Raw genomic sequence first — 25,645 nt, forward strand, 5'->3', positions numbered from 1 at the left:
CTTCTCATTGGTGTTCCCTCTGGAGACATTTGAGTTTTAGCTCTTTACTTTTCATCTTTCAAATACTTGTTAATATCTCTTGTTCATTGATGGTCCTATCTCAAAACCTAGGGATCATTAGTTAATACCTGCAGGAACATTCCTTGGTAACCTTCTTGTAGTATACAGGAGGCTTAAGTTTAAAAGTAAGAATTAAATGATCTTCTCAGAATTTTGTAGTTTTGAACTAGGGTCTAATAGCTATAAAGAATAACATGTTATAAAAATTTGGTACTTCTCTTCCAGTAGTTTACAATGAAAAGGCAATAAAAGTTATTCTTCTTTAGCATACAGAAAAAAAAAAAAAAAGTTGTACTTTAGAACCAGTCTGGAAATCACTCATTGCCATAGCCCTAGCAAGGATTTGAAATGTGAGTAAAAATAACTCTCATGAACAAATATATTGACTATAGAGAACATAATATAAAATTGCCTTAAAAAACATCCCAGCTCTTATCAAAGTTGTTCTTTGGCTAAGCTATATTTCTCTTTGGGCTCAGAAAATCATTTTCAGCTATTATATAGTTGAAACTTAAGAAACAGTTTAGGAATAGTTAAATGTTTGTATTCAGACTAATGTCTGATATTTTGGACTGGAAATATTTTAGTCTGGAAATACTTTGTTAAGTTACTTAAACTATTTAAGAAGATACGGTAGAGTTAGGCCCTTTATTGTGTAATGTTTTAAAAACACCAGTTTAACAAATACATAAAGCAATACATTTCTGAATCAAACATATGAGTATATTAAATGTTTAAAACTGTGTACATTAAAAGTGAATGTGTTAGTGATCTAAAGCAGTAATCACTTAGAACAGTTTAAGAATCTCAGTAATATACACACATCAAGTATTTGACATCAGAGGTGTGAAATCACTTATATTCAAGATTCATTATATTGATCAGTTCAAAGTAAGCATTATGATAAGCAGCTAAGTCCTGTTCATTTCAGAAGATATCAAGATGTTATAATGTTAATATATTAAGCAGTGAGGTTGCTTTTTTTTTTTTTAAAGCAACATACCTTTAAAGGCATAACAAGGCATTCTGAAGAACCTCTATGTTATACTTACAATTTATAAAATTCTTGCACGTAAATTGTTTGATTTAATCTACAGTAATTTTGTGAGGAAAGTAAAGCTCTAAAAGCTGAGCCTCTACCAATGGTAGACTAAGTGGCCTGTTCTACAACTTTTCTGTGCTGTTGCTCTTTGATCCAAGTCTTAATGGTTCTCTCACCGCCTTCTTTTTTTATAGAATTGTTAATTTGGTATTGCTGTTCTTTTTTGTAACTTTAAAAAAATTATTTTCCTTTTGCTTCTAGAACAAAAGAGAGTGATGTGTTTGATATAAATTCTACTAAGTATATTTTTTAAAGATCACAAAAGATTGTTTATCATAGAGACATAAACTAGCATGAGATCTACAATGGAAAACATTTTTTCTTTATTTTTTACATAATTTCATAAAATTGAAAATGCAAGTTGTCTAAATTATTTAAAATTTTGTCTTATAGATACTATATTTCGAAAGGTGCTATTGTGGATCAACTTGGAGGAGACCTAAATTCAACTCCATTGCACTGGGCCACAAGGTTTAAATTTGCTTCTGGATTATTTTTTTCCTTTGGTTTCTTTTTTAGTCTATAACTAAACAATTTTATTTTTTTAATGATATGCTAAAATGAATGGGAGAACTTAAAGTAATAGTTAATACCAACAGTGTACTAACGTATTGCCGTATAGTGTTACGTGCATTGGCAGCAGTTTATTGTCCCAGAATATCTTTAGGGAATTCACCATGCTGATGTTAATCCAGTTAGGTTAAGACTGAGTTAAACTTTGAGTTTGTAAATGTAATATTATGCAGCCTCTGTATATTTGCAATTAAAGAAGTTGCTCAGTTTCTGAGATAATTAAGATAATATTTGAATAGGATTAATAGAATATAGTAACTATTTATTACATATTTAAAGAAGTTATAAGTATCTCTAAAATTTAAAAGACTTTTTTCAGTCGAGACTTAAAAACCTTAAAATCCTAAGTATGTCTTGACATATGCCTATTTTAAAAAACTTTTTAAAACATTGGTATAATCTTTTCCACCATTATCCTATTTAAAAAAAGATCTTCCCGGAGATCCTGTTTGAAATAACTTTATATATTTAAGTGTTTATTCTTTTATGTTTTAGACAAGGCCATCTATCTATGGTTGTGCAACTAATGAAATATGGTGCAGATCCTTCACTAATTGATGGAGAAGGATGTAGCTGTATTCATCTGGCTGCTCAGTTTGGACATACCTCAATTGTTGCTTATCTCATAGCAAAAGGACAGGTAAAAAAATTACAATGGTGTGGATTTTAATCAGATGTTCTTCATGGTTTATTTTGAATAGTACTCTCTGATGGATGACAGTGAATAAATATATAGTTACTTTCATATTGAGATAGTAAATGTAGTTAAGTTGAAAATAAGAAAGATAATCAAGAACCAGATAATGATCTATTAAATTGCATTTTTTATTTCTGAGAATGATAGAGATGAATCCTGGAAAGTAAGAAAATTTAAGTATCTATTTTTTCCCTTAATTACATCTTTTGAATATATCCTCTGAATTCATTTAAACTTTTTGAACATAATTTACTGGTTATTTTCTCTATTAGATACCTCTTGGAGAAGGGGATAAATTGTTTAGGATCAGTTTCTTGGTTTCTGCTGTGTAAAATAATGCTGCTTCATACATGTCAGAAAACTTCTCATGATTTAAGGGATTCTTCCTGACTTTTTGAGTGTGTACTGACTATAATCACATTAAATAGGTACCAGTTTATATATACCATGTTTTTGTGATAAATGTATTTCATTAAAATTAATGTTTCTCAGTTTTTGTTTCATGTGTTTTCTCTGGTCATACTTAAATATTAGTTTTATAGCTAAGGATCTCATCATAAGAGTAAGACAAATGATTTACTTCAAGGCTATTAACATTTATTTTAGATTAAAATTTTTATGCAGATTCGCAATTTGAATAGCATTTATCTTATGAATTCTTTTAAGATATTTGTTGTTGGCAGTGCCAAGCACTGACCCTTGTGTGTTGTGCTTATAGCTTAAGGAAAGAGGCGTAGACCGGCTACTTGCTAGTAGGGGAAGGGTTTCTGTTATGGTATTAACAGACTACCCCCAAAAGCGGTTCTGACAGCTTTAGAACAATGTCAGCTATTCCTTGGGTTGACTGGTCTTGGCTTGGTGGTTCTTTGCCTTGTGATAATGGCTGGGGCTACAGTCGTCTGGGGGCTTAACTGAGATGGAGGATGGCTCTTCACATACCTTGTATCTTAATAGGAATGGCTAAAAGGCTGGGTCCAGGTGGAATGCTGAGATGACTAGTCCTCTCTCTTTTTCTCCATGCAGTCTCAGAATTCTTTCTCCATAGCACCCTCCACGTAGTCTTTCTAGCAGGGCAACTAGACTTCTTGTGTGTTGGGAGCTCCCAAAAGAACAGAAGCAGCTCTGCCTCTTTTAAGTCTTAAGTCTTGAACTGACACAGCAACATTTGTGCTCCATTCTGTCAGTTAATGCAAGTAACAGGGCCAGTCCATGTTCATTGGGGGGACACGTGGATGTGAATACCAGCAGGTGAAGTTTGTTGCGGGCCATCTTTGGATACCAGCTGCCACAGGAGATTACTTTTGTTCTCCCAGAGTTCCTTCTAGGCTGGGGTTTGGACCAACAAATGGTGCTGTAACCCATGATGGTGTTGTTAGTGGCTTTTTATTTTGCAGGTATAAATTTATATTCGCTTTTTTTCCTTTTGTTTTTTTAGCTGGGTAAGAAAAGTGGTATAAATTTTTTTTAGTCTTTTTGTTAGCATATTGATTTTGGGTTTTGGATGTTTTAATAATCTTTTTAATTCTGGCATAGGATATTGGCTATAAAATTCTTGGGGCAGGGATTTCTACCTGTTACAGTACCTTTTGTATATAATAAATGCATGATAATAACAAATGGCAGTTTGTTTTCTTTTCCATGAGTAATTTTTTTGCTGCAAAAGTAACACACTTACTGTAAAATATTCAAACATAAGAGCACAGTATAACTTAGAAAATGAAACCCCACGTCTTCCCTTACCCGCATCTCAGACTGAGATCACTTTCTTTTAATTGTTTAGTATATTTTTCCAGAATTTTTTTCCATCTATACACTAATTATAAAAGTAAACTTCTGTAGTGTTCATTACATCATACTTTGGGGTCCAAAGTCCTTCTTTGGCCTACAGAACCATGGGTTCTTTGGCCTACAGAACCATGGGTTCTCCAGCCCATCTTTTGTCATTTCCCCTCACTCACTCTGCTTTGACACACCAGTCTTCCTCCTGTTCCTTGAGCGGCTCTGCTACACTGCTGCTTTAGGGCCTTTGTGATTGATCTTACCTTCTGCTTGGTAAATCCTTCCCTCAGATAGTCACACAGTTCTCTGTTTTATTTCAGTCAGATGTTTGCTCAAATTTTATTAGTTCTGATTAGTTCCCAATTATAAGTAATAATAAAATTACTATATTTTTATTTTTTCTTTTTCTTCCCTTTCACTGACTTTAGTCTATAATACTGTTTTTCTTAGTGTTAACTTCTTTCTGGTAGATATAAGTACATTTCCATTACTTGATTTTTTTAACTATAAGTAATATCCTTGGACTCATAGCTATTACAGATTAGGCACTCTTCACACTTTCTTTCCAACCTTCTTTTTCCATTTTTGTCTTCATTTTTTTCTCCATTTTTTTGTTAATTGTATCAGTTTTACATTCTTAGGGCATAACATTTCCATTTAGTTTGTCATTCTGTTCCTCACATTTGTTTCATTTTAGCTCTATTGTTAAAATATATTTAGTGTTCACTACCAATTCTTTTGGATGATTTTCAGGAGAAAAGGGAAAATGCTAAGTTATGGAGCCCTGTTGATCATGGAATCCCCATAAGCTTTTGATCTGGGCTTGTTAATTCTTCCTAATAGAGAATACCCATACGTCCAGGCTGAACTTGGAAAAGAAGTACCAAGTTTTAAATCCTGATCCAAAGAAAGAAAAGGTTGAATTTCATTTTTCTTTTAGTACTCTATAGATGTGGCATTATTTTACATTTTTAATTTCACTTATATTTTTTAATACTGTCACTTATTTAAAAGGATAGGAAAAGACAACTAAGAAGGAAGAAGAAACTAAAGAATTTACATGTCTGTCTTACTTGGACATCAAATTTAGTAGAGCTATCTTGAAATTAGGACAGTGAAAGAAGTAAAATAAGTTACAGTGCTTGACTCATATAAGAAACAAGGAAACTTGTCATTTCTGAGAAGATTTTCGTAAAGATTTTTATTGAAAAAAAAATCGGTGTGTATATTGGAAGTATCGAATGAGGTTACATAGGACATTCCCACCCACATTTAACATGAATCCAGAAATGGATTTATAATGGATAAGGCATGCCATTTGATTACAGTATTTACTACGAGGGACAAAACTGATATCCAAGGATGAGTCTAGTTTGTCTAATGTACTATTTCCTCAACATTTTTTCTGCCTCAATACCCTTGAAAATGTTCACATTTGAGGCATATTCCCTCGGTATCAGTGGCTCAAGAGAATTGCTGCATAGAGTTTTAAAGTGTTTTGCAGTATACTCGACTATGACTCTGTCCTCTCTGCATGACTGGTATACTAGATAACACAACTTGGATTACAGCTGCTACTTTTATATAATCCAGAATTGGGCGATGGGGAAGGGAAGAAGAGGAAACTTAGTATCTGTTGAATGTCTGTTATATTCTAGGCTATAGAGTGCTTTACACACATGGGTGTTATATGTATAACACATAGCCTGTTATATTCTAGGCTGTAGGTGCTTTACACACATTGTTCCATTTAATCATCACAGGGTTCTTAGGAAGCCATTATATATTCACGTTTTTAAATGAGGAAGCTGAAGCTCAGAGAATTAAAGTGATTTTGCCAGTCTTCTAGCTAGTAAGTGGTAGAGCTAAGAATTCAAAACCATGTCTGTCTAAAAGCCTATGCCTTTCCCAAACAAATAGGTAGAGAAACATGTCTTTTCACTTCACAAATGGTTTTTGATCACTTCACAAATGGTTTCACTCTGCTGGGCACTGAGAATACAAAGATGAATTTTATAACAATTTTAATCCTCAAAGAACTTCTCTTTAGCTAATGGGACAAATACCTCAGGCATAGAGGATAATTAGTCCAGGTTGGAGTTAGGAGAGATAATTTTAGAGAAGTGAAACTGATAGAATCCCTGATACATCAGGATGTCTTGAAAGGAGATTTAAGTAACTAGGGAAGAGTTTTGGTTAAAGAAATCATAGTTTTAATTCTAATTTGTCAAAAAACTAAGCAAAAGGCGGGGGGGAAGTACCATTAGGAAAGCACAAAGTTGGGTAGGAGAAATAAAATAATCACTATTTTGCTGGGAATAGTATTCATATACATTTGTAATAATGTAAATATCAAATATTTATAGAACCAAAAATACAGTAGATCTCTTGTAAGAATAGAAAGGTGCATATTTGTTATGGGGCAGGAAGAGTAAAAAATTCTCATTTTGCATACCGAAGAGTCTCAGAAGATAATGCCTAAAACTGAAAAATCAAAAAGTAGTAATTCATGCATCTTTAAGATGTGGAGGGTAAATACCAAAGTAATGAGCTAAAAGAGGTGAAAATAGTGGGGAGAAAGGCAGAGAACAGCTTTATCACCACAAACTTTGCAAAGTTATTTGACTCTAAAAATGTACGTGCATACCAATAAAATAAAAAGGAAGCAGACTTTTTTTGAGTTTATTGAAAAGATAGGTCTTTTTATTCTTTGTTTTGAAATGACTAGAAGTAAACAGGGTTTCGTTATTCCTTCTTATCACGAATTTGTATAAATAAGTTTTTTGGACACTTAAATCATTTAACTTCTCATTTGTGGATGAAAGATGAAGAGTAGGTCAGGATCTTTAAATGCAAAACATTGAAAGGCTGATTAAAGCATCTGAAAAGGGAAATCTATAAATATATGATAATTAAATACATATTTAATGTTTTGTCAATTAAATATTTATATGCCCATTAATTAAAATATTTAGTGACAATAGGTGGTTTTATTTTAAAGTTAGAAAAAGTTTCATAAATGACCCTTGATTGAAGAGTGTTATATTGGCTTTTCCTGTGACATGCAAATTAGATTTTTCAAGTAAGTTTTGTAGGAACTTAGAAATTTTTACTGTCTTACTTTTTTCTTTTTATTTATTAGGATGTAGATATGATGGATCAGAATGGAATGACACCTTTAATGTGGGCAGCTTATAGAACACATAGGTATGTAACCATCATAAAATATTTATTCAGATCATTGTCAGCATAATAAAATGTAAAATAAATGATGGGAAAAGGCAGTTAATGTTCTATTTGCTAATATTTAAAATTCTTATTATGAGTACATAGTGTATGACAATTACCTTTTTGAATGTTTGAATCTTTGTGCTTACCTTGACCTTGGTAGTTACGGTATCCTTAATCTATTCCTCTTTTAGCAGTTTTTAAGAATGAAAGATGTTATCTTATTTTTAAAAATGATTTTTTTCACATTATTTGTATATTGACAAGGTTGATATATTAATTAGTAAGTAGCTTGAAAATATTTTTGGAACAATCCAGATTTTAATTAAAAAATTTAATTGTTTAATTATGTAGGTATTAAGACCTCAATCCCTAATGAAAAACAGAAAATGTCAGGACCACGTATGCCCTCTCTTGGAACTTTGTATAGGTGTTGCACATATTTAATCCTTCAGATTAGAATATTGTCTCATTACTGATTATAAGGTTGAGTATAGGTTAGAATGGAAGTGTTCCAAAATGGGATGCAAATGCAACCACGATCAGTTTAGTATCTGTAATGATTTCTATAATTGAAATTAGGGTTGTTGTTGTTGTTTTTTTTTTTTTTCCTTTTCAGTGTGGATCCAACTAGATTGCTTTTAACATTCAATGTTTCAGTTAACCTTGGTGACAAGTATCACAAAAACACTGCTCTGCATTGGGCAGTACTAGCAGGGAATACCACAGTCATTAGTCTTCTTCTGGAAGCTGGGGCTAATGTTGATGCCCAGAATATCAAGGTAAAAATACCCTGTATTGATTATGTTATGTGAAATGTTGTTAAGATCTCAATTCCTCAATAAAAAACTAGATTTTTTCACAGACTGTCAAAGATGGAAGAAACGTCTTATTTAAGCTCACACCCTTTGCTTCCATGCAAGAATTTGTTTTGAAAGATTTGTTTATTTACTTTTGTCTTGTAGTATTGAAGTAATTGCCAGATTTTGATGGCCTTTTCATTTGTGAATTCTTTCTTTTGAAAATTAAATTACATAACCCATATCTTCATAGGTGAAGGGAATAATTTTCTGGTTTCTTTAAGAAGACCAGTACAAAGAATCACATGTTTGTAGTTAAACCACATTATGCATAATAACTTTCAGTGATTCTTTGCCTTGTAATTGTCTTGTTTTAAAGATCAGGACCTTTACAGATTTATTAAATGTAAATACCTCTCCCGCGGATGTTTGGCCTGATCCAGGAAAAGTATACAAGAGTATCTAAGAGCAAAGCACAATTAATTAACATTTGCATTCTGAACATTTAGAAATTTGCAGACATTTCATGAGTAGTTGAAAGACAGTTCTGTTAGTAGTCTTAAATTTTGGTTAACCATTTTTATTTTTAAAGCTTCAGGATCCACCATGTTGTTTGGCACCATTCTTTCCGTGAAATGACTTTAAACTTTGAAACATCATCTTTCAATAATGTGAATTCATAAATAACGTTGTGCCCTTTGACAAGTGTTCTTTAATTTTGACTATAAACCATAATACTTTTGGAGTCAGATCTCTTAAATTTTTAAGGGAGATGTGCTAATTAAATTTGAAAGACATTTGAGCCACACAATATTCTGAAATGGCAATCAAAAAGTAGGTTATCTCCTGCTGGATCAGGGCATCTAATTACGTTCCATTGAATAGTTCTTTCTGTATTCAATTACTCTGAGGTTAAACTGCTAAAATAATATAGCTTAGACTAGCTGTATGGAGCCTAATTTACTTAAACTTTTAACCAATTTTTAAAAATGAGTTTAATTAAAAGTACTTAGTTAAAAGTAGATATCAAATATCTTGTTGGAAACTATAAGAAATTGAGAAAAAGTTTCTTTCTTTCTTTTTTAAATTTCAGGTCTTTCTGTCTTTCCCCAAAGTGATCAGAATGGCTGAATATCTGACAATAAAATATTGAAAGAGGAAAGTCAGCATATCATAGGGCCTGACACATGATGGGCACTCTAAATATTTTCTGACAGACTGAAGATTTATGTAGTCTTGAGCTTTACCTCTAAGCTAGTTTTTCTGACACTCTGCTATTATACCTCCCTGCCACTTCTGAAGTTATAGAGAGAAAAGTTTGCTTTTTGAAATGTTTTTTTTAATTTAATTTAATTTTTTAAAAAAAGTTTACTTATTTATTTTGTAAAAGAGAGAGAGCACCAGTGGGATAGGGGCAGAGAGAGAGAGATGAGAGAGAATCTCAAGCAGTCTCTGTGCTGTGAGCACAGAGCCCAAAATGGGGCTTGATCTCACAAACCATGATATCAGACCTGAGCTGAAACCAAGAGTCAACACTTAACCTACTGAGCTACCCAGGTGTCCCCCAAATGTTCTTAAATAGGAAGCTCAGAAACATTTTTAACACTATGATTAGTAAATTGGGCTAACCTCAAGGCCTAAAGGACAGGAAAGGAAGAGTTTGACTAAGGCTAATATCCCCATATGAAAAAATTAGTGAGTTTACCTTATGTTTATATCTGTATTGCTTTAGAGCATTGTTTCTCTTCTGTTTGGTACTGGACAGCCATTCTTTCTTTCTTTCTTTCTTTCTTTTTTAATGTTTATTTATTTTGAGAGAGAGAGGCACAGGGGAGGGGCAGAAGGAGAAGAAAGGCGAGAGAATCCCAAGCCAGGCTCCGTGCTGTCAGTGCAGAGCCTGATGTGGGGCTCACGAACTGCGAGATTATGACCTGAGCCAAAATCAAAACTCAGATGCTTAACCGACTGAGACACCCAGGCAGGTGCCCGCCCCCTGGACAGCCATTCTTAAAGTGATCATGCCCCAGGAATATATTTCAAAATATTTCATGTTACATTATTAAAAAGATAGAACCAATTTTAACAGTAATTGAAATTACAATAATACTAAAAATTGTGATAACATGACTGAACAGTTCTGGAATTTGAAGCTAGTAGTATGTATTTTTAGACCATTTAAGAGTATATTTTTTATACATATAGACTTTTGGATAACTTCACTTGGATCATGATCTTTAAGTCTTTGAAGTGTAGATTGTAAATTTAATGTCTTTTCAAATAAATAGTGAGCCCTTGCACTTCGCATTAACCATTGCATAAAGATGAGATTATGTATGTACGTATGTATGTATATTTTTGAGAGAGCAAGTGTAAGTGAGCGAGGGACAGTGAGAGAGAGAGAGAGAGAATCCCACAAGGGGCAGAGAGAGAAGGAGAGTGTGGAGCCTGAAGCAGGGCTTGAGCTCACCTGAAGCGGGGCTCAAGCTCACTTGATTGAACTCACAAGCCATGAGATCATGACCTGAGCTGAAATCAGATGCTTAACCGACTGAGCCACCCAGGTGCCCCATAAGCTTTTTTTTTTTTTTTTTAAAGAGAGCATGCGCAAGCATGGGAGGGGCAGAGAGAGAGACAGACAGACAGACAGAGAATGAATTCGAAGCAGGCTCCACACTGCCAGCGTGGAGCCCCATGCAGGACTTGATCTTGTGACTGTGAGATTGTAACCTGAGCCAAATCAAGAGTCAGACAATTAACTGACTAAGCCACCCAGGCGCCCCAACCATTGCATAAACTTTTATTAGACTTAGTAAAAGAAATAATCTGTAATGAATTTCAACAGAAAGGTAATGGTAAGAGAGATATTTGAAATGATGTAAATAATTTGAACCTTATAATTTTAATGGTTTGTAGGTTCAGGCATGTGAATTATTTGGTACCAAGATAGGATAAAGCTTGAATGTAGCTTTCTTAACTAGTGCAGTCCAGCGTCTACAGTGTAAAATAATTATTGTGCCTGTAGAACTTTTATTTAAATTCATGTTTGGTTTTTTTATTTTTATTAATGTTTTAATTTTATCTGACTTGTATAAGCAGGATTGGCTATTGACAAAAAGAAGTTAGTTTGAAATGTCGTTCTCTGATAGCTTCTGGAGTTACATCATCATCATCATCATCATCATCATCATTATCATTGTTATTATTATTTAAAATTTTTCTAAATTAAGGTATAGTTGGCATGCAGCATTTTACTAGTTTCAGGTGTACAGTATAACCTGAACCTGTCAGGAGATGACCACAACAGGTCCAATCAGCATCTGTCACAAAACTTTGTTTTCTCTTGTGACTGGAACTCTGAAGATTTGCAGTCTTAGCAACTTTCAGATATATAATACAGTAGTATTTATTTTTGAGACAGAGAGAGACAGAGCATGAGTGGAGGAGGGGGAGAGAGAGAGAAAGAGACACAGAATCTGAAGCAGGCTCCAGGCTCTCAGCTGTCAGCGCAGAGCCTGAGGCAGAGCTCGAACTCACGAGCTGTGAGATCATGACCTGAGCTCAAGTCAGATGCTTAACCGACTGAGCCACCCAGGCGCCCCTACAATACAGGAGCATTAACTGTAGTCGCCATGCTGTACATTACATCCTCAGGACTTAACTTATTTTAAAAATGGAAGTTATTGTTAACTTTCAGCTCCCTTCACCTATTTCACCCACCCCCAACCCCTGCTTCTGGGAACCACTGGTCTGTTCTCTGTATCAGTTAACTTGGTTTCGTTTTATTTGTTTTATTTTTTAGATTACAGATATAAGTGAGATCATACAGTATTTATCTTTCTGTGACTTATTTGGAGTGACATTATTTTTAAAGGAAATAAAGTTTAAGGAGTTGCTTCAGTTGCTCAGGGAACACTTACACTTTCAGAGGAAAACTAATCTTTTTATCCACACTGGTGGAAAAGTAGATTTTTGTTTTAAAATGCACTTTTTGTGGAATTAAAAAGGTGAAGTATCAGATGCTTTTTCTGCTTGAATCTGGCATTCCAGATTCCATATGCTGAAGTCTAGTCACCACCTTCTAATGGAAACCATTCATTCATTCATTCATTCATTCATTTAACAAATATCAGTGCTCGGGAGTCCAGGTGTTTAAGATAGATGAAGTCTGTATTCTCTCAGAATTTACATTGTATTAAGAAAATAGACAATAAGTAAAAACACATGCATATGCATCCTCATAGGCAAATGTGGTACAGTGATGAGGGATGAAGGGGCCACATGAGGTGAGAATGACTTGTGAATACCTCTGAGGAGATGACATTGCTTTCAGACTTGTCTGATAAAGGGATCAATTATGCAAAGACATGTGAGGAAGAAACTGCACGTAGATGAGCCTGCAAGTGCAAGTCCCAAGGTCAGGAGTAAGCTTGCCTGTTAGAGGTGCAGCAAATGACAGCCTGGACTGAGTGCAGTGAGCACGGGAGTGCAGTCACTGAGGAAGGCAGGTGCCAGATCGTGCAAGGCCATGATAAGGTACTTTGTGTTCTCAGTCACGAGAAGCAGTTTGGGAGGATTTACATAGGCTGGCTTTATAATCTTTGTGTTTTAAATATTTTTAAAAGACTACTTTGGTTGCTGATGGAGAATGCATTGAAAAATTAAAAAAAATGGAGGGGATGGGTAAAGATCAGTTAGGCTATTGTAATAAACCAGGCAGGTGATGTTAGTTTAGCCTACAATTGTAGGAATAGCAATGGAGAGCAATGAATGGATTTGGAAATGATAGTTTAGAGTAGAAATGAAAATGATAGTTTAGAGTAGATTAGATATGAGGATGAAAAGAAATATTGATGACTTAGATTTTGGTTTGAATAACTGTCTTGTGATATATTGAGGTTGTGAAGACTGAAGGAGGAAGACTTTCTTGGGGTGAGGGTGGTAAGAATATTATAATTTGAGGTGTGGTGCCTTTTAGCTATGTGGAATAGCAAGCAAATTAAGTAAACTTAAGTTGATATGAATGTCAACAGGGGAAAAATTAATTAATTGAAAACAACGTAGATTCTTTGTCCAGGAATTTGACAAAGTTGATTTATACCTGTATATTTTTCCATTTTTCATTTCGAGAGCTAAGAAAGAGACTAATTGATAATCATGAATTATAACAAAAAAGATATAGTCTGCAAATCTGGCTGTAATAGCTAATAAAAGTTGTACTTTTCAAAGAATATGAAAAATTATACTTTGTGTTATAGTTATAAAAATATTGATCCTTTTTCTTCTAAAATAGCTTTTCTAATTAAAATTAAATTTAAGTTTCTTAGAAATCTGTCTTTATATTATTTACCCTTATAAATTAGTTATTTGAATAAAAAATTCAATTCTTTTAATATGTAAATACATGATTTTTTTTTCAAAATAAGGTAACTTTAAAATGACTATTTTGATCCTTAGAAGGATCAGGAGTGGTCATATACTCTAGATTAGAAATTCTTAATCTGGGACTTACTAGTGAATTTTGGTTAGAGGGTGAGCCCATGAACCCCTGAAATCGTTACCAAAAAATTACTTGCATCAGTGCTTTTTGGGGAGAAGGTCAATGGCTTTCATGAAATATGACTCAAAAGAATTTAAGAACCGTGGCCCCAGATAATAGTTACATGGAATAAATCCAGTCTTGTTAAATGATAACAATAAGGAAGGGAAAAATGATTTGGGATACTAAGGATTTTTTTAAAGTGACCTATGCAGTAATCCCTTTTTATTACAGCATCTCATTTGTGAATTTTTAAAAAATAATATTTTACCCTCTCCCACGTGTTTTGGTTATACAGATAAATTTAGATGAATTGAGTTTTGGGAGGACAATTAATCTCCGAGTGCTGCCCAAGCATTTATGCTTTTTCTTTCTAAAATTATCAAACAGCATAATTTTTACCTTGTGCGGGCTGTAAGATTACTGAGCTTTGTTAATATATATATGGAAAAAATCTTATGTGGTTTCTTGACATGAGATAAGATACTTTTTTCTAAAAATAGTTTTTATTACCTCTTAAGTAACTGCCCTAGATGGTCTCCAAACAAGAATTTTCCTAGTTTTAACAATGAAATTCAACCTCAGGCAAAAAGTGATTTTCTCCTTTCCACCTTCCATAGTGTTTATCTCACCAAAACCTTTGAAATATTTCTTTTATTACCAGTTACATAGTCTATAAACACTCCATGACTCTTGTTGTTATTGCTCTTGTTATTATAATTTACTGTTTGGGCTGACACATGGAGTAATCAAATATAGACTTGACTTAGAACCCTGGTTTTAGTATCATTCTTTAAATTAATTGCTTGTTTATTTTACCAGCTGAATAAAAACTATACAAAAGCAGTCAGAAGACTAGAGGAATAGTTGAAAGATTTCTTAAAGCTCCCTCCATCTTTTTATCTAGGCAATCCTTAGGTGTCACATGGCCCTCTAGTGGAAGGGATGCTCAGCTGGACCGAGGCAACAGCAGGATATTCTCTGGGAATTGTTACCCAAGGGATTGCTTTTATTCAGGTAATCTTTATAGTTTGGATTAATTAGCTGGTTCTTACAACTTAGGTGATAGAAGTTTTGAATAGGTAAGGAGGTATTTTACAGTAAATATTCCTATTTGTGGAAGACTCACCTAGCTTAAGCCCGTGCCTTATTAAATACTATTGATCTTTTATTAAAGGATTGGTTGGGCATTTTGTTGTTATTGTTGTATTGTTACAGTTGTTGCCACTGGTGGTAGTGCTGTGTTTTGTTTGCTTTTTATTTTTTAGTGTTTTTTTGTTTCATAGAGTGTACTTTATACTTGATAAATAATCATCCCTCATAAGTAAAGCTCTCCAAGGCTCCTTATTCTTTTGTTTTTATCTAGTTTTTCACAAAATTTCAGTATTTTCCTTTTTTAAGTAATTTTGAATATTCATCTATACATTCTTAAAATTTTGGCAGACACAATTTTTCACTTTACTTTTATATTTAATGTAGATAAATAGTGTAGAATATTAAAAAGAATAGAAATGTAGGTGTCTCACTAATGAGAAAGAAGATTTGAAATTAACAAGGGCAAAAAGAAGCATAGATCTAGAGTTGGGGGCGCTTATATCTTGTTTCTTCCTTTAAAACATACTAGTTTCATTCACTTCTACTCTTTGGCATTCTTCTTCTTGAGATTAAAAGCTACAGGTCCACAACTTGAGTTTCACTATTTTTTTGTTACTGTTCTCATTCTCTTTGGAAATTTCTGGATGTGTGAATGAATTTAAGATGATAGTACAACAGTAGGAGAAATAGAAGTTGACTTTTCTTCTTCTTCCCTATTCTCTTCAGACCTTTGTCATTATTGAAATTAAACTGAGAGGTTTCTGGCAATTTAGTATTCTAGTAGGATGTTTTGTAGTAATAAGTATTACTAATAAAACAAAGATATGAAATAACCGATAAACTTGATAGCCTCTGATCCAGCAGGTGCTGAAATACCTACTTTTTGATGTACTTAATATAAGCCAAAACGCAAGCAAAAATAGAATGTATAGAATAAGATGAGTAAATACTCTTACTGATTGTACCTTGAATGGGAGAGCATAAGTAATATGTAATGGTTTAGATTCTTTTAGTATTTGACTTTGCCTGATGTCAAAACAATGTTAGTGAACTAATTGTTCAGTCAGTTTATTTTTATGGGAGTGCTTTAAAAGTTTTTTAAATATGAATTTCTTCTACTTATCAGGGTGAATCAGCACTTGATTTGGCAAAGCAGAGAAAGAACGTGTGGATGATCAACCATTTGCAAGAGGCGAGACAGGCAAAAGGATATGACAATCCGTCCTTCCTTAGAAAGCTCAAAGCTGATAAGGTAAATTCATGACTGAAGTTTTTCAGTATATAATCTTTTTAAGTAAAATTCATAGGCATACCTTCTTACCTGAGCATTTATAGTTTTTAATTTTGCCATTGACCAGTGTGGCTAATTTGTCAATCATCAAAGGTGAATAGCATTAAGCCTTGAGTACCATTTTATTGTAGGCTGTTCTGGTGGTAATACTATTTACTTAAAGTTAATGTTGATCTATGTGTTATCACAACAGAATGACAAGTTTTGGACAAAGAGAAAAGTAAAAGCATGCCTCATTTATTTATAGTTCAGACTTCCTTAATGCATTAAAAATTCATTGGTCCATTACTTAGACATGAGAAGAGTTAGATTTATAGTTTATAAACTTGCCTTTTTTCAACCCCACAGTTGAGAATAATGAGCAATTTTTGCATGTTGTATTACCTCTTTCATTTTACTACTAGATATGATATAGAGAATGGTTATTTTTTTATTTTCTTTGATTTTGCTCTGTCCTCTAGGATTTAGAGCAGTTTTTCTCAACATAGCAAACAAAGGCTGAGGTCTCATAATAACTAAGCTTGTAACAAAAGAGTCTTATATTACTTTGGAAAGTCCCATAATCTTTATGCTTTCATTTGTTTAGTGTAAATATTATAAAGGATTTTTAAAAAATACATTGTCAGATGAAAATGACTTTGTAAATTCTAGATGTTTATTAATATATAGTTACTTATTATAGCAATAATGAACTAGATGCCAGGTTTATGTGTTTGGATGTGATTTCTTTTATTTTTTAATTTTATTAAAAAGATGTATTTACTTATTTATTTATTTTTAATTTATTTTTTTAATTTACATCCAAGTTAGCATATAGTGCAACAATGATTTCAGGAGTAGATTCCTTAATGCTCCTTACCCATATAGCCCATACCCCCTCCCATAACCCCTCCAGCAACTCTCTGTTTTTTCTCTATATTTAAGAGTCTCTTATATGTTTTGTCCCCCTCCCTGTTTTTATATTATTTTTGCTTCCTTTCCCTTATGTTCATCTATTTTGTATCTTAAAGTCCTCATATGAGTGAAGTCATATATATGTTTTTCTCTAATTTTGCTTAGCATAATACCCTCTAGTTCCATCCATGTAGTTGCAAATGGCAAAATTTCCTTCTTTTTTGATTGCCAAGTAATACTCCATTTGTGTGTGTGTGTGTGTGTGTGTGTGTGTGTGTGTGTGTGTGTGTATTGTGTGCGTATGTATATGTGTGTGCGTATGTATATATACGCACACACATATACATACGCACACACCACATCTTTATCCATTCATCCATTGATGGACATTTGGGCTGTTTCCATACTTTGGCTATTGTTGATAGAGCTGTTATAAACGTTGGGGTGCATGTGCTCCTTCGAAACAGCACACCTGTATCCTTTAGATAAATACCTCAGTAGTGCAATTGCTGGGTTGTAGAGTAGTTCTATTTTTAATTTTTTGAGGAACCTCCATCCTGTTTCCCAGAGTGGCTGCACCAGTTTGCATTCCCACCAGCGATGCAAAAGAGATCCTCTTTCTCTGCATCCTCACCAACATCTGTCGTTGCCTGAGTTGTTAATGTTAGCCATTCTGACAAGTGTGAGGTGGTATCTCATTGTAGTTTTGATTTGTATTTTCTTGATGATGAGTGATGTTGAGCATTTTCTCATGTGTCAGTTGGGCATCTGGATGTCTTCTTTGGAGAAGTGTCTATTCATGTCTTTTGCCCATTTCTTCACTGGTTATGTGTTTGGGTGTTGAGTTTGAAAAGTTTTTTGTAGATTTTAGATACTAACCCTTTATCTGATATGTTGTTTGCGTATATCTGCTCCCATTCTGTCGGTTGCCTTTTAGTTTTGCTGATTGTTTCCTTCCCAGTGCAGAAGCTTTTTATTTTGATGAGGTCCCTCCCAATAGTTCCTTTTTGCTTTTGTTTCCCTTGCTTCCGGAGATATGTTGAGTAAGAAGTTACTGCGGCCAAGGTCAAAGAGATTTTTGCCTGCTTTCTCCTCAAGGATTTTGATGGCTTCCTGTCTTACATTTAGGTTTTTCATCCATTTTGAGTTTATTTTTGTGTAAATTTTTTTCAATGTTTATTTATTTACTTTTTTTTTAAATTTTTTTTTTAAGGTTTTATTTATTTTTGAGACAGAGAGAGACAGAGCATGAACGTGGGAGGGGCAGAGAGAGAGGGAGACACAGAATCGGAAGCAGGCTCCAGGCTCTGAGCCATCAGCCCAGAGCCCGACGCGGGGCTTGAACTCACGGACTGCGAGATCGTGACCTGAGCTGAAGTCGGACGCTTAACTGACTGAGCCACCCAGGCGCCCCGAATGTTTATTTATTTTTAAGAGAGAGAGAGACAGAGTGCAAGCGGGGAAGGGGCAGAGAGAGGGGAGACACAGAATCTGGAGCAGGCTCCAGGCTCTGAGCTGTCAGCACAGAGCATGATGCAGGGCTCGAACCCACCGATCGCGAGATCATGACCTGAGCTGAAGTGAGACACTTAACCTTCTGAGCCACCCAGGCGCCCCTAATTTCTTTCAAAAAAGAGAGAACAGTTTAGCACAGTTTTATTAATGTTTGTATATTACTGGGATCAGTTCAGAAATTGAATATTCCTGTTTTTGTTTTTGTTGGTTTTTTTTTTTTGCTTTAGTATTTGTAAATACACTACATTTTTAAAAAAGATTACTCAATAAAAATATATGATGGTTGAGGGCTTTGTGAAACGAAGTATTTGTAATTATGTAGATTGTTGTCTTTTCCTCCTATTAGAAATATTTAAGTCATAAACATGACTTGATTTGCTGTTCTGTACAGTATGTTCTGTATTTAAACAAGAAACAGTGGCATGTAGGATTCAGTAGTATTTTTCTAAAAATAAGTAAGTCATCCCAAAGGGGGAAAAATATTTTTGGACAGTGCTAGTAGATTAGATAGATGCAGAGAAAATCTTGATTTCAGAAAACTGTTTTAAAAGTTGTTGGATTTTTTTATATGTTTTTTAATGTTTATTTTTTTTTTGAGAGAGAAAGAGCGTGTGCATGCATGAGTGGGGAAGGAGCAGAGAGAGAGAGAGAGAGAGAGGGAGACATAGAATCCAAAGCAGCTCCAGGTTCTGAGCTGTCAGCACAGAGCCTGGCATAGGGCTTGAACCCACAGACTGTGAGATCATGACCTGAGCCAAAGTTGGCCATTTAACCAACTGAGCCACCCAGGTACCCCAAGAGTTCTTGGATTTTTAAGGTTAGAAAGTTTTAGTTAGGCAGATTTATGGCTAAATAAATGCTTAACAATAAGTTAGAGGGAAATCTCTATTATTTCTCAACACTTAAAAACCCATGATCCCTTTTGTTAACAATGGTAATCTCACATATTGTCCTCTTTAATATTGTTTATTGATATATATGAAAATAAATCTGGGAAGATGGAGTAGATATTCTTTTCTCTATACTTCTCCACTAAGTATAACTGCAAAACCTGGACATTATGTACAAAATATTTAAATGTAGGAAGATTCTGGGAGATGGAGAGAAAAAGGCAGAGTGGTCAGGGAGCTCAGGACCTGAAGAATGACATAGTGGTTAGTTTCCTGTGTTTTGTTTTATTTTGGTTTTTTTTTTTGCCTCAAATATCCCAAAAGTGGAGCTGACAAAGCCAACAATCTAGAATCACAAATGAATACAGACAAAAAGTCTCTAGCAAAATCCTCCTGTTTAGCCAAAGAACCACAAAAGAGGCAGCTTAACAAGATAGAGATTTTTAGAAAATAAATTTCTGCCACAGCTAAATATTGCAAAAAAACTGTGGCTCCATCCCAAATCATACCAACAAAGACCATCAGACTTCCACCCTTACCAGGCTGTAATGAGCTGTCCCATCTTATCTCCTGGGATGGTGTCAGAGAAGGCTAAATAAAGATTTGGCACTTTCACCCCCACTGGTCGTTAATGAGGTCCCATCCCCTGCTCTATCAGGGAAGACCACAGAGGAAACAATAATGAGGCACTTCTAACCCTCCCAGCCAGGGAGGTATAAGTAGAGGTATAGTGAGAGTTGGAAGTTCCACCTTTGCCCAACAGTAATTAGGAGCCCCCCCTTCTCGGGTGTCAGTGGAGTCCAAGTTGAGATCTGAGCTTCATTCACATCACCTGGCAGTATTGGGAAGGTGCATCACTCCCTCCTTCCGCCATGCTGCATCAGAGGAATCCATCTAAAAGAAAAGGTTTAATAAGATCCAGTGTCTGATAATACCCAAAATCCAAAATGTCCAGGTTTCAAAGGAAAATCACTCATCATACCAATAACCAAGAAGATCTGAAACTGATAAAAAGAGAATCAAGTAGGTACCAACAACATGATGACAGAGATGTTAGAATTATCTGACACAATATTTCAAAACAGCCATTAAAAAGACTTCAGTGAATAATTATGAACATGCTTGAAACAAAGGAAAAATAGTCTCAGTAAAGAAATAGAAATACAGAAATAGAATATACAGAAGAACCAAATGGAAATTTTAAAACTGAAAATTACAATAACCAAATGTACAAAACTCAGTGAATGGGCTCAGCAGCAGAATAGAGGGGAGAGAGGAAAGAATCTGTGACCTTGAAGATAGAACAATAAAAATTATACATTCTGAATGACAAAAGGGAATAAATTGAAAAAAATGAACAGAGCCTAAGGAACCTGTGGTTATAACAGAGTATCTGATATTGATATGTTTGGTGTCCCAGAAGAAGAAGAGCAGGAGGGTGGAACTAAAAAAGTACTCAAAAGATATGATGGCCCATAAAACCCCCAAATTTGTCAAAAGACAGACCTACAGAATAAGAACTGGAACATACCCTAAACAGAATAAACTCAAATCCTGCCTGAACACATCATAGTCAAAATTCTGGAAACAAAAGACCAAAAAATAAAATTCTTGAAATCCCCTTACCAGCAGAGGTGAAACAGTTCAGACGACCCTGGAATTCTTATCAGAAACCATAGAGGCCAGAAGAAACTGGCACACATTTTTCATGTGCTGAATGGAAAGAACTGTCAACCCAGAATCCAGTATCCAGTAAAAATATCTTTCAGGAATGAAGGAGAAATCATCACCTTCCTCAGATAAAGGAAAACTAAGAAAATTTGTTACCAGCAGACCTACCCTAGAAGAATGGCTAAGAGAAGTTCTTTAAACAGAAAGGAAATGAAAAAAAATTAGAAAAAAAAAAAGGAAATGATAAAAGATCTTGCAATATAAGATCATGATAAGCCAAATTATGGGTAAATACCATGGACTTCTCATCTCATACCTTCTAAATTATGTTTGATGATGGAGCAAAAATTATAATACTGCTTGATGTGTATCTAAATGTGGGTAAAGAACATATGTGAGACAACTTATAATCAGGGGTGGGTAGAGAGGCATAAAGGCAAGTAAAGTTTCCACATTTCTCTTGAACTGGTAAAATGATGACACCAGTATATACTGGGATAAGTTATGTTTATATAATACTTAGAGTAACTACTAAAAAAGCTATACAAAGAGATAAACTGAAAAACACTATAGATGAATCAAAATAGAATTCTAAAAAGCTTTCCAGTAACCCACAAGAAGGCAGGAAAAAGAAAACAGAGAAACCATAGAGAAGAAGTAGAAAACAAAAAATAAAATTATAGACAAACACTAGCATATCAGTAATCTCATTACATTAAAATATTCTAATATACCAAGTAAAAGACACATATTGGCTTTCTGTATTATAAAGCATGACCCAACTATGTACTGTCTATAAGAAACTCACTTCACATGTAAGAATATTGGCAAGTTGTTTATATAGGCAGAATGGAAATGATATATGTTACCCTGATATCAAAATCACACAATGGCACTACAAAAAAAAAAAAAAAAAAAAAAAAAAAAAAAAAAAAGACTATAAACCAATATCCCTGATGAATATACAGTTGACCCTTGAACAACATGGGTTTAACTGTGTAGGTCCACTTAGATTTTTTTTTTTTTTATATAGTACTGTAATGTATTTTCTCTTCCCTAATGATTTTCTTAGTGATATTTCCTTTTCCCTAGTTTACTGTAAGAATATAGTGTATATATAATACATATAACATACAAAATATGTTTAGCCAACTGTTTATGTTACTTGGTAAGACTTCTGGTCAAAATAAAAGGCTGTTGTTAAGTTTTGGGGGAGTCAGATGTTGTATGCAGATTTTTTATTGCATGGGGTTTGGTACCCCTAACCCCTCCATTATTCAGGGTTTAACAGTATACTCAAAAATTTTTAATAAAATGTTGACAAATAGAAGTCATCATTACATAAGAGGACTTATGTACCATGACCAAATTGGGTGTATTATAGGAATGCAAGGCTCATTTATTTATTTAAAACAATTTTTTCAATGTTTATTTATTTTTGAGAGAGAGAGACAGACAGAGTGAGAGCAGGGGAGGGGCAGAGAGGGAGGGAGACACAGAATCCAAAGCAGGCTCCAGGCTCTGAGCTGTCAGCACAGAGCCCAATGTGGGGCTTGAACTCATGGACTGCGAGATCACGATTTAAGCTAAAGTCGGACACTTAACTGACTGAAGCACCCAGGCGTCCCTGCAAGACTCATTTAATATTCAAAATTATTCAGTGTAATCTACCATATTAACAAAGAAGAAAAATCTCATAATTATATCCATGCAGAAAAAGCATTTGATAAAGTCAATGTCTGTTTATGGTAACACTCTCAAGAGAACTACAAATAGAGGAAAATTTCCTGAACTTTATAAAGGACATTTCTAAAACCTTCAGCTAATATCATACTTACTTGTGAAAGACTGATTTCCCAGTAAGATCAAGGACAAGGCAAGGATATCCCTCTTACTGTTTTTTATTCAACTTAGGGCTGGAAATTCTAGCTAGTGAAATAAAGCAAGAAAAGGAAATTAAAAGGCATATAGTTCGGAAAGGAAAAAAAAAATTGTCCCTATTTGTGGTTGACATGACTGTCAGTATAGAAAATCCCAAGGAATCTGTAAAGTAAACCCCTAGAACTAATAAATGAATTTAGTGAGTCACAGGGTATAATCTATTTTATTTCTAAAAACTTTTTTAGGGGCGCCTGGGTGGCGCAGTCGGTTAAGTGTCCGACTTCAGCCAGGTCACGATCTCACGGTCTGTGAGTTCGAGCCCCGCGTCAGGCTCTGGGCTGATCGCTCGGAGCCTGGAGCCTGTTTCCGATTCTGTGTCTCCCTCTCTCTCTGCCCCTCCCCCGTTCATGCTCTGTCTCTCTCTGTCCCAAAAATAAATAAAAAACGTTGAAAAAAAAAAAATTTTATAAAAAAATAAAAAAATAAAAACTTTTTTAATGTTTATTTGTTTTTGAGAGAGAAAGAGCATGAACAAGGGAGGGTCAGAGAGAGGGGGACACAGAATCCGAAGCAGGCTCCAGGCTCTGAGCTGTCAGCGCAGAGCCCAACGCAGGGCTCGAACTCACGGACTGAGATCATGACCTGAGCTGAAGTCGGATGCTTAACCAACTGAGCCATCCACGTGCCCCCTATTTTATTCTATATACTGTAATAAACATGCAGACACCAACATTAATACAGTATTACTTAGAATTGCACAAAACAATTGGGTACTTAAGTGTAAATCTAACCACACACATAAAATAACTATATACTGAAAGTTTTTTTAAATGCCAATGAAAGAAATCAAAGGTGATCTAAATAAATGGAGAGATATACTGTGTTCTTAAAATGGGGGGTGTCTGGGTAGCTGAGTTGGTTAAGTGTCTGACTCTTGACCTCAGCTCAGGTCTTGATCTCAGGGGTCATGAGTTCAAGCCCTGTGTTGCGCTTTGTGCTGGATGGGAAACCTATTTAAAAAAAATATGTAAATTTTTAAATAGTAAATATGTCAGTTGTGCCCAAATTGTTATACAAATTTCATGTAATTAAAAAATTCCAGCAAGATTTTTTTGTCTATATAGCCAAGATTATTCTATACAGAAAGGCAATAGATCTAGGATAGCTAAGACAATTTTGAACAAAAAGAATCATTCTGTGCAATTTTAAGACCTGCTATATATCTATAGTAATCAGGACTGTGTGGTATGCTTAGAGGAACAAATTCCTAGATCAGTGAAAGAGAATAGAGACCCCAGAAATAGAACCACAGAGATATATGCCCATCGACTTGATAGAAGTGCAAAAACAATTCAGTGGAGAAAATAAAACCTTTCCAACAAATGATGCTAGAGCATTTGGACCTGTATAAACAAAAAAATAAAATAAACCTCTACTCAGACCTCACACTGTATAAAAAAGTTAACTCAAGGGGCTCCTGGGTGGCTCAGTCAGTTAAGCGTCCGCTTTCGGTTCAGGTCATGATCTCACGGTCCATGAGTTCGAGCCCCACGTTGGGCTTTGTGTTGACAGCTCAGAGCCTGGAGCCTGCTTCAGATTCTGTGTCTCCCTTTTTCTCTGCCCCTCCCCTGCTCATGCTCTGTCTCTCTCAAAAAAAAAAAAGATTAAAAAAATTTTTTTTTCAAAAAACAAGTTAACTCAAAATGGTTCACAGACTTAAATGTAAAATGCAAAACTATAAAACTTTAGGGCTATGCAAGGAGTTAGACTTCACATGAGAAGTATGATCCATGAAAGTAAAAATTGATCAGTTAGACTTAATTAAAATGAAAAGCTTTTGTCCTATGAAAGACCCTGTTAATTAGGATGAAAAGACAGACTACAGACTAGGAGAAAATATTTGCTAGCCATATATCCAACAAAGGACTAGTTTGCACAATCTATAAAGAATTTTCACAACAATGAAGAAATCAAACAATCCAATTAGAAAGTGGATTAAAGGCAAAAAGATATTTCACCAAAGAAGATATAAAAATGGCAGATAAACACATGAAAAGATGTTCAGTATCATTAGTCATTAGGGAAATGCAAATTAAAACCACAATGACTTACTATCATATACCTATCAGAATAACTAAAGAAGTTGCAGCAACACCAAATGCTGGTGAGGGTACAGAGAGATCACTCCAGATGATTCCTACATTGCTGGTGGGAATGTAAAACAATACGGTACTCTGGAGAACAGTTTGAGAGTTTCTTTTTTAAAAACTTAATATGCATTTACCGTACAACCCAGAAGCTGTACCGTTATGTACACAAAATCCTGTACCTAAATGTTTATCGCAGTTCTGTTCATAATAGCCCCAAACTGGAAACAACCCCAGAGTCCTTCAGTGGATGAATGGTTAAACTGTGATACATTCATACCATGGAATGTTCTTTAATAATAAAAAGAAGTGAACTAAGGATATATGCAATAATATGGATCAATGTCTAGACAATTATGTTGAATAAAACTAATCCTATAAGGTTATATACTGTATCATTCCAATTATATAAAATTCTTGAAATGACAAAATTATAGAAATATAGAATAGATTAATGGTTGCCAGAGGTTAATATACAGGTGAAGG

General features: G+C 34.4%; 1 protein-coding gene across 6 annotated transcripts in view; it reads left to right on the forward strand.

The window, feature by feature from the left end:
* The window catches only part of ZDHHC17 (zinc finger DHHC-type palmitoyltransferase 17), a 103,879-nt gene that overhangs the window by 39,721 nt on the left and 38,513 nt on the right, over positions 1-25,645 (forward strand). For all 6 annotated transcript variants that reach the window (XM_042947233.1, XM_042947229.1, XM_042947232.1 and 3 more), the window contains 5 exons: positions 1,556-1,633; positions 2,231-2,375; positions 7,354-7,418; positions 8,059-8,221; positions 15,997-16,122. In XM_042947233.1, the coding sequence (XP_042803167.1) occupies positions 1,556-1,633; positions 2,231-2,375; positions 7,354-7,418; positions 8,059-8,221; positions 15,997-16,122 (577 nt within the window). The remainder of the gene's footprint in view (positions 1-1,555; positions 1,634-2,230; positions 2,376-7,353; positions 7,419-8,058; positions 8,222-15,996; positions 16,123-25,645) is intronic.

The sequence above is a fragment of the Panthera leo genome, chromosome B4, assembly GCF_018350215.1.
Source record: "Panthera leo isolate Ple1 chromosome B4, P.leo_Ple1_pat1.1, whole genome shotgun sequence".
Taxonomy (NCBI): Eukaryota; Metazoa; Chordata; class Mammalia; order Carnivora; family Felidae; genus Panthera; species Panthera leo.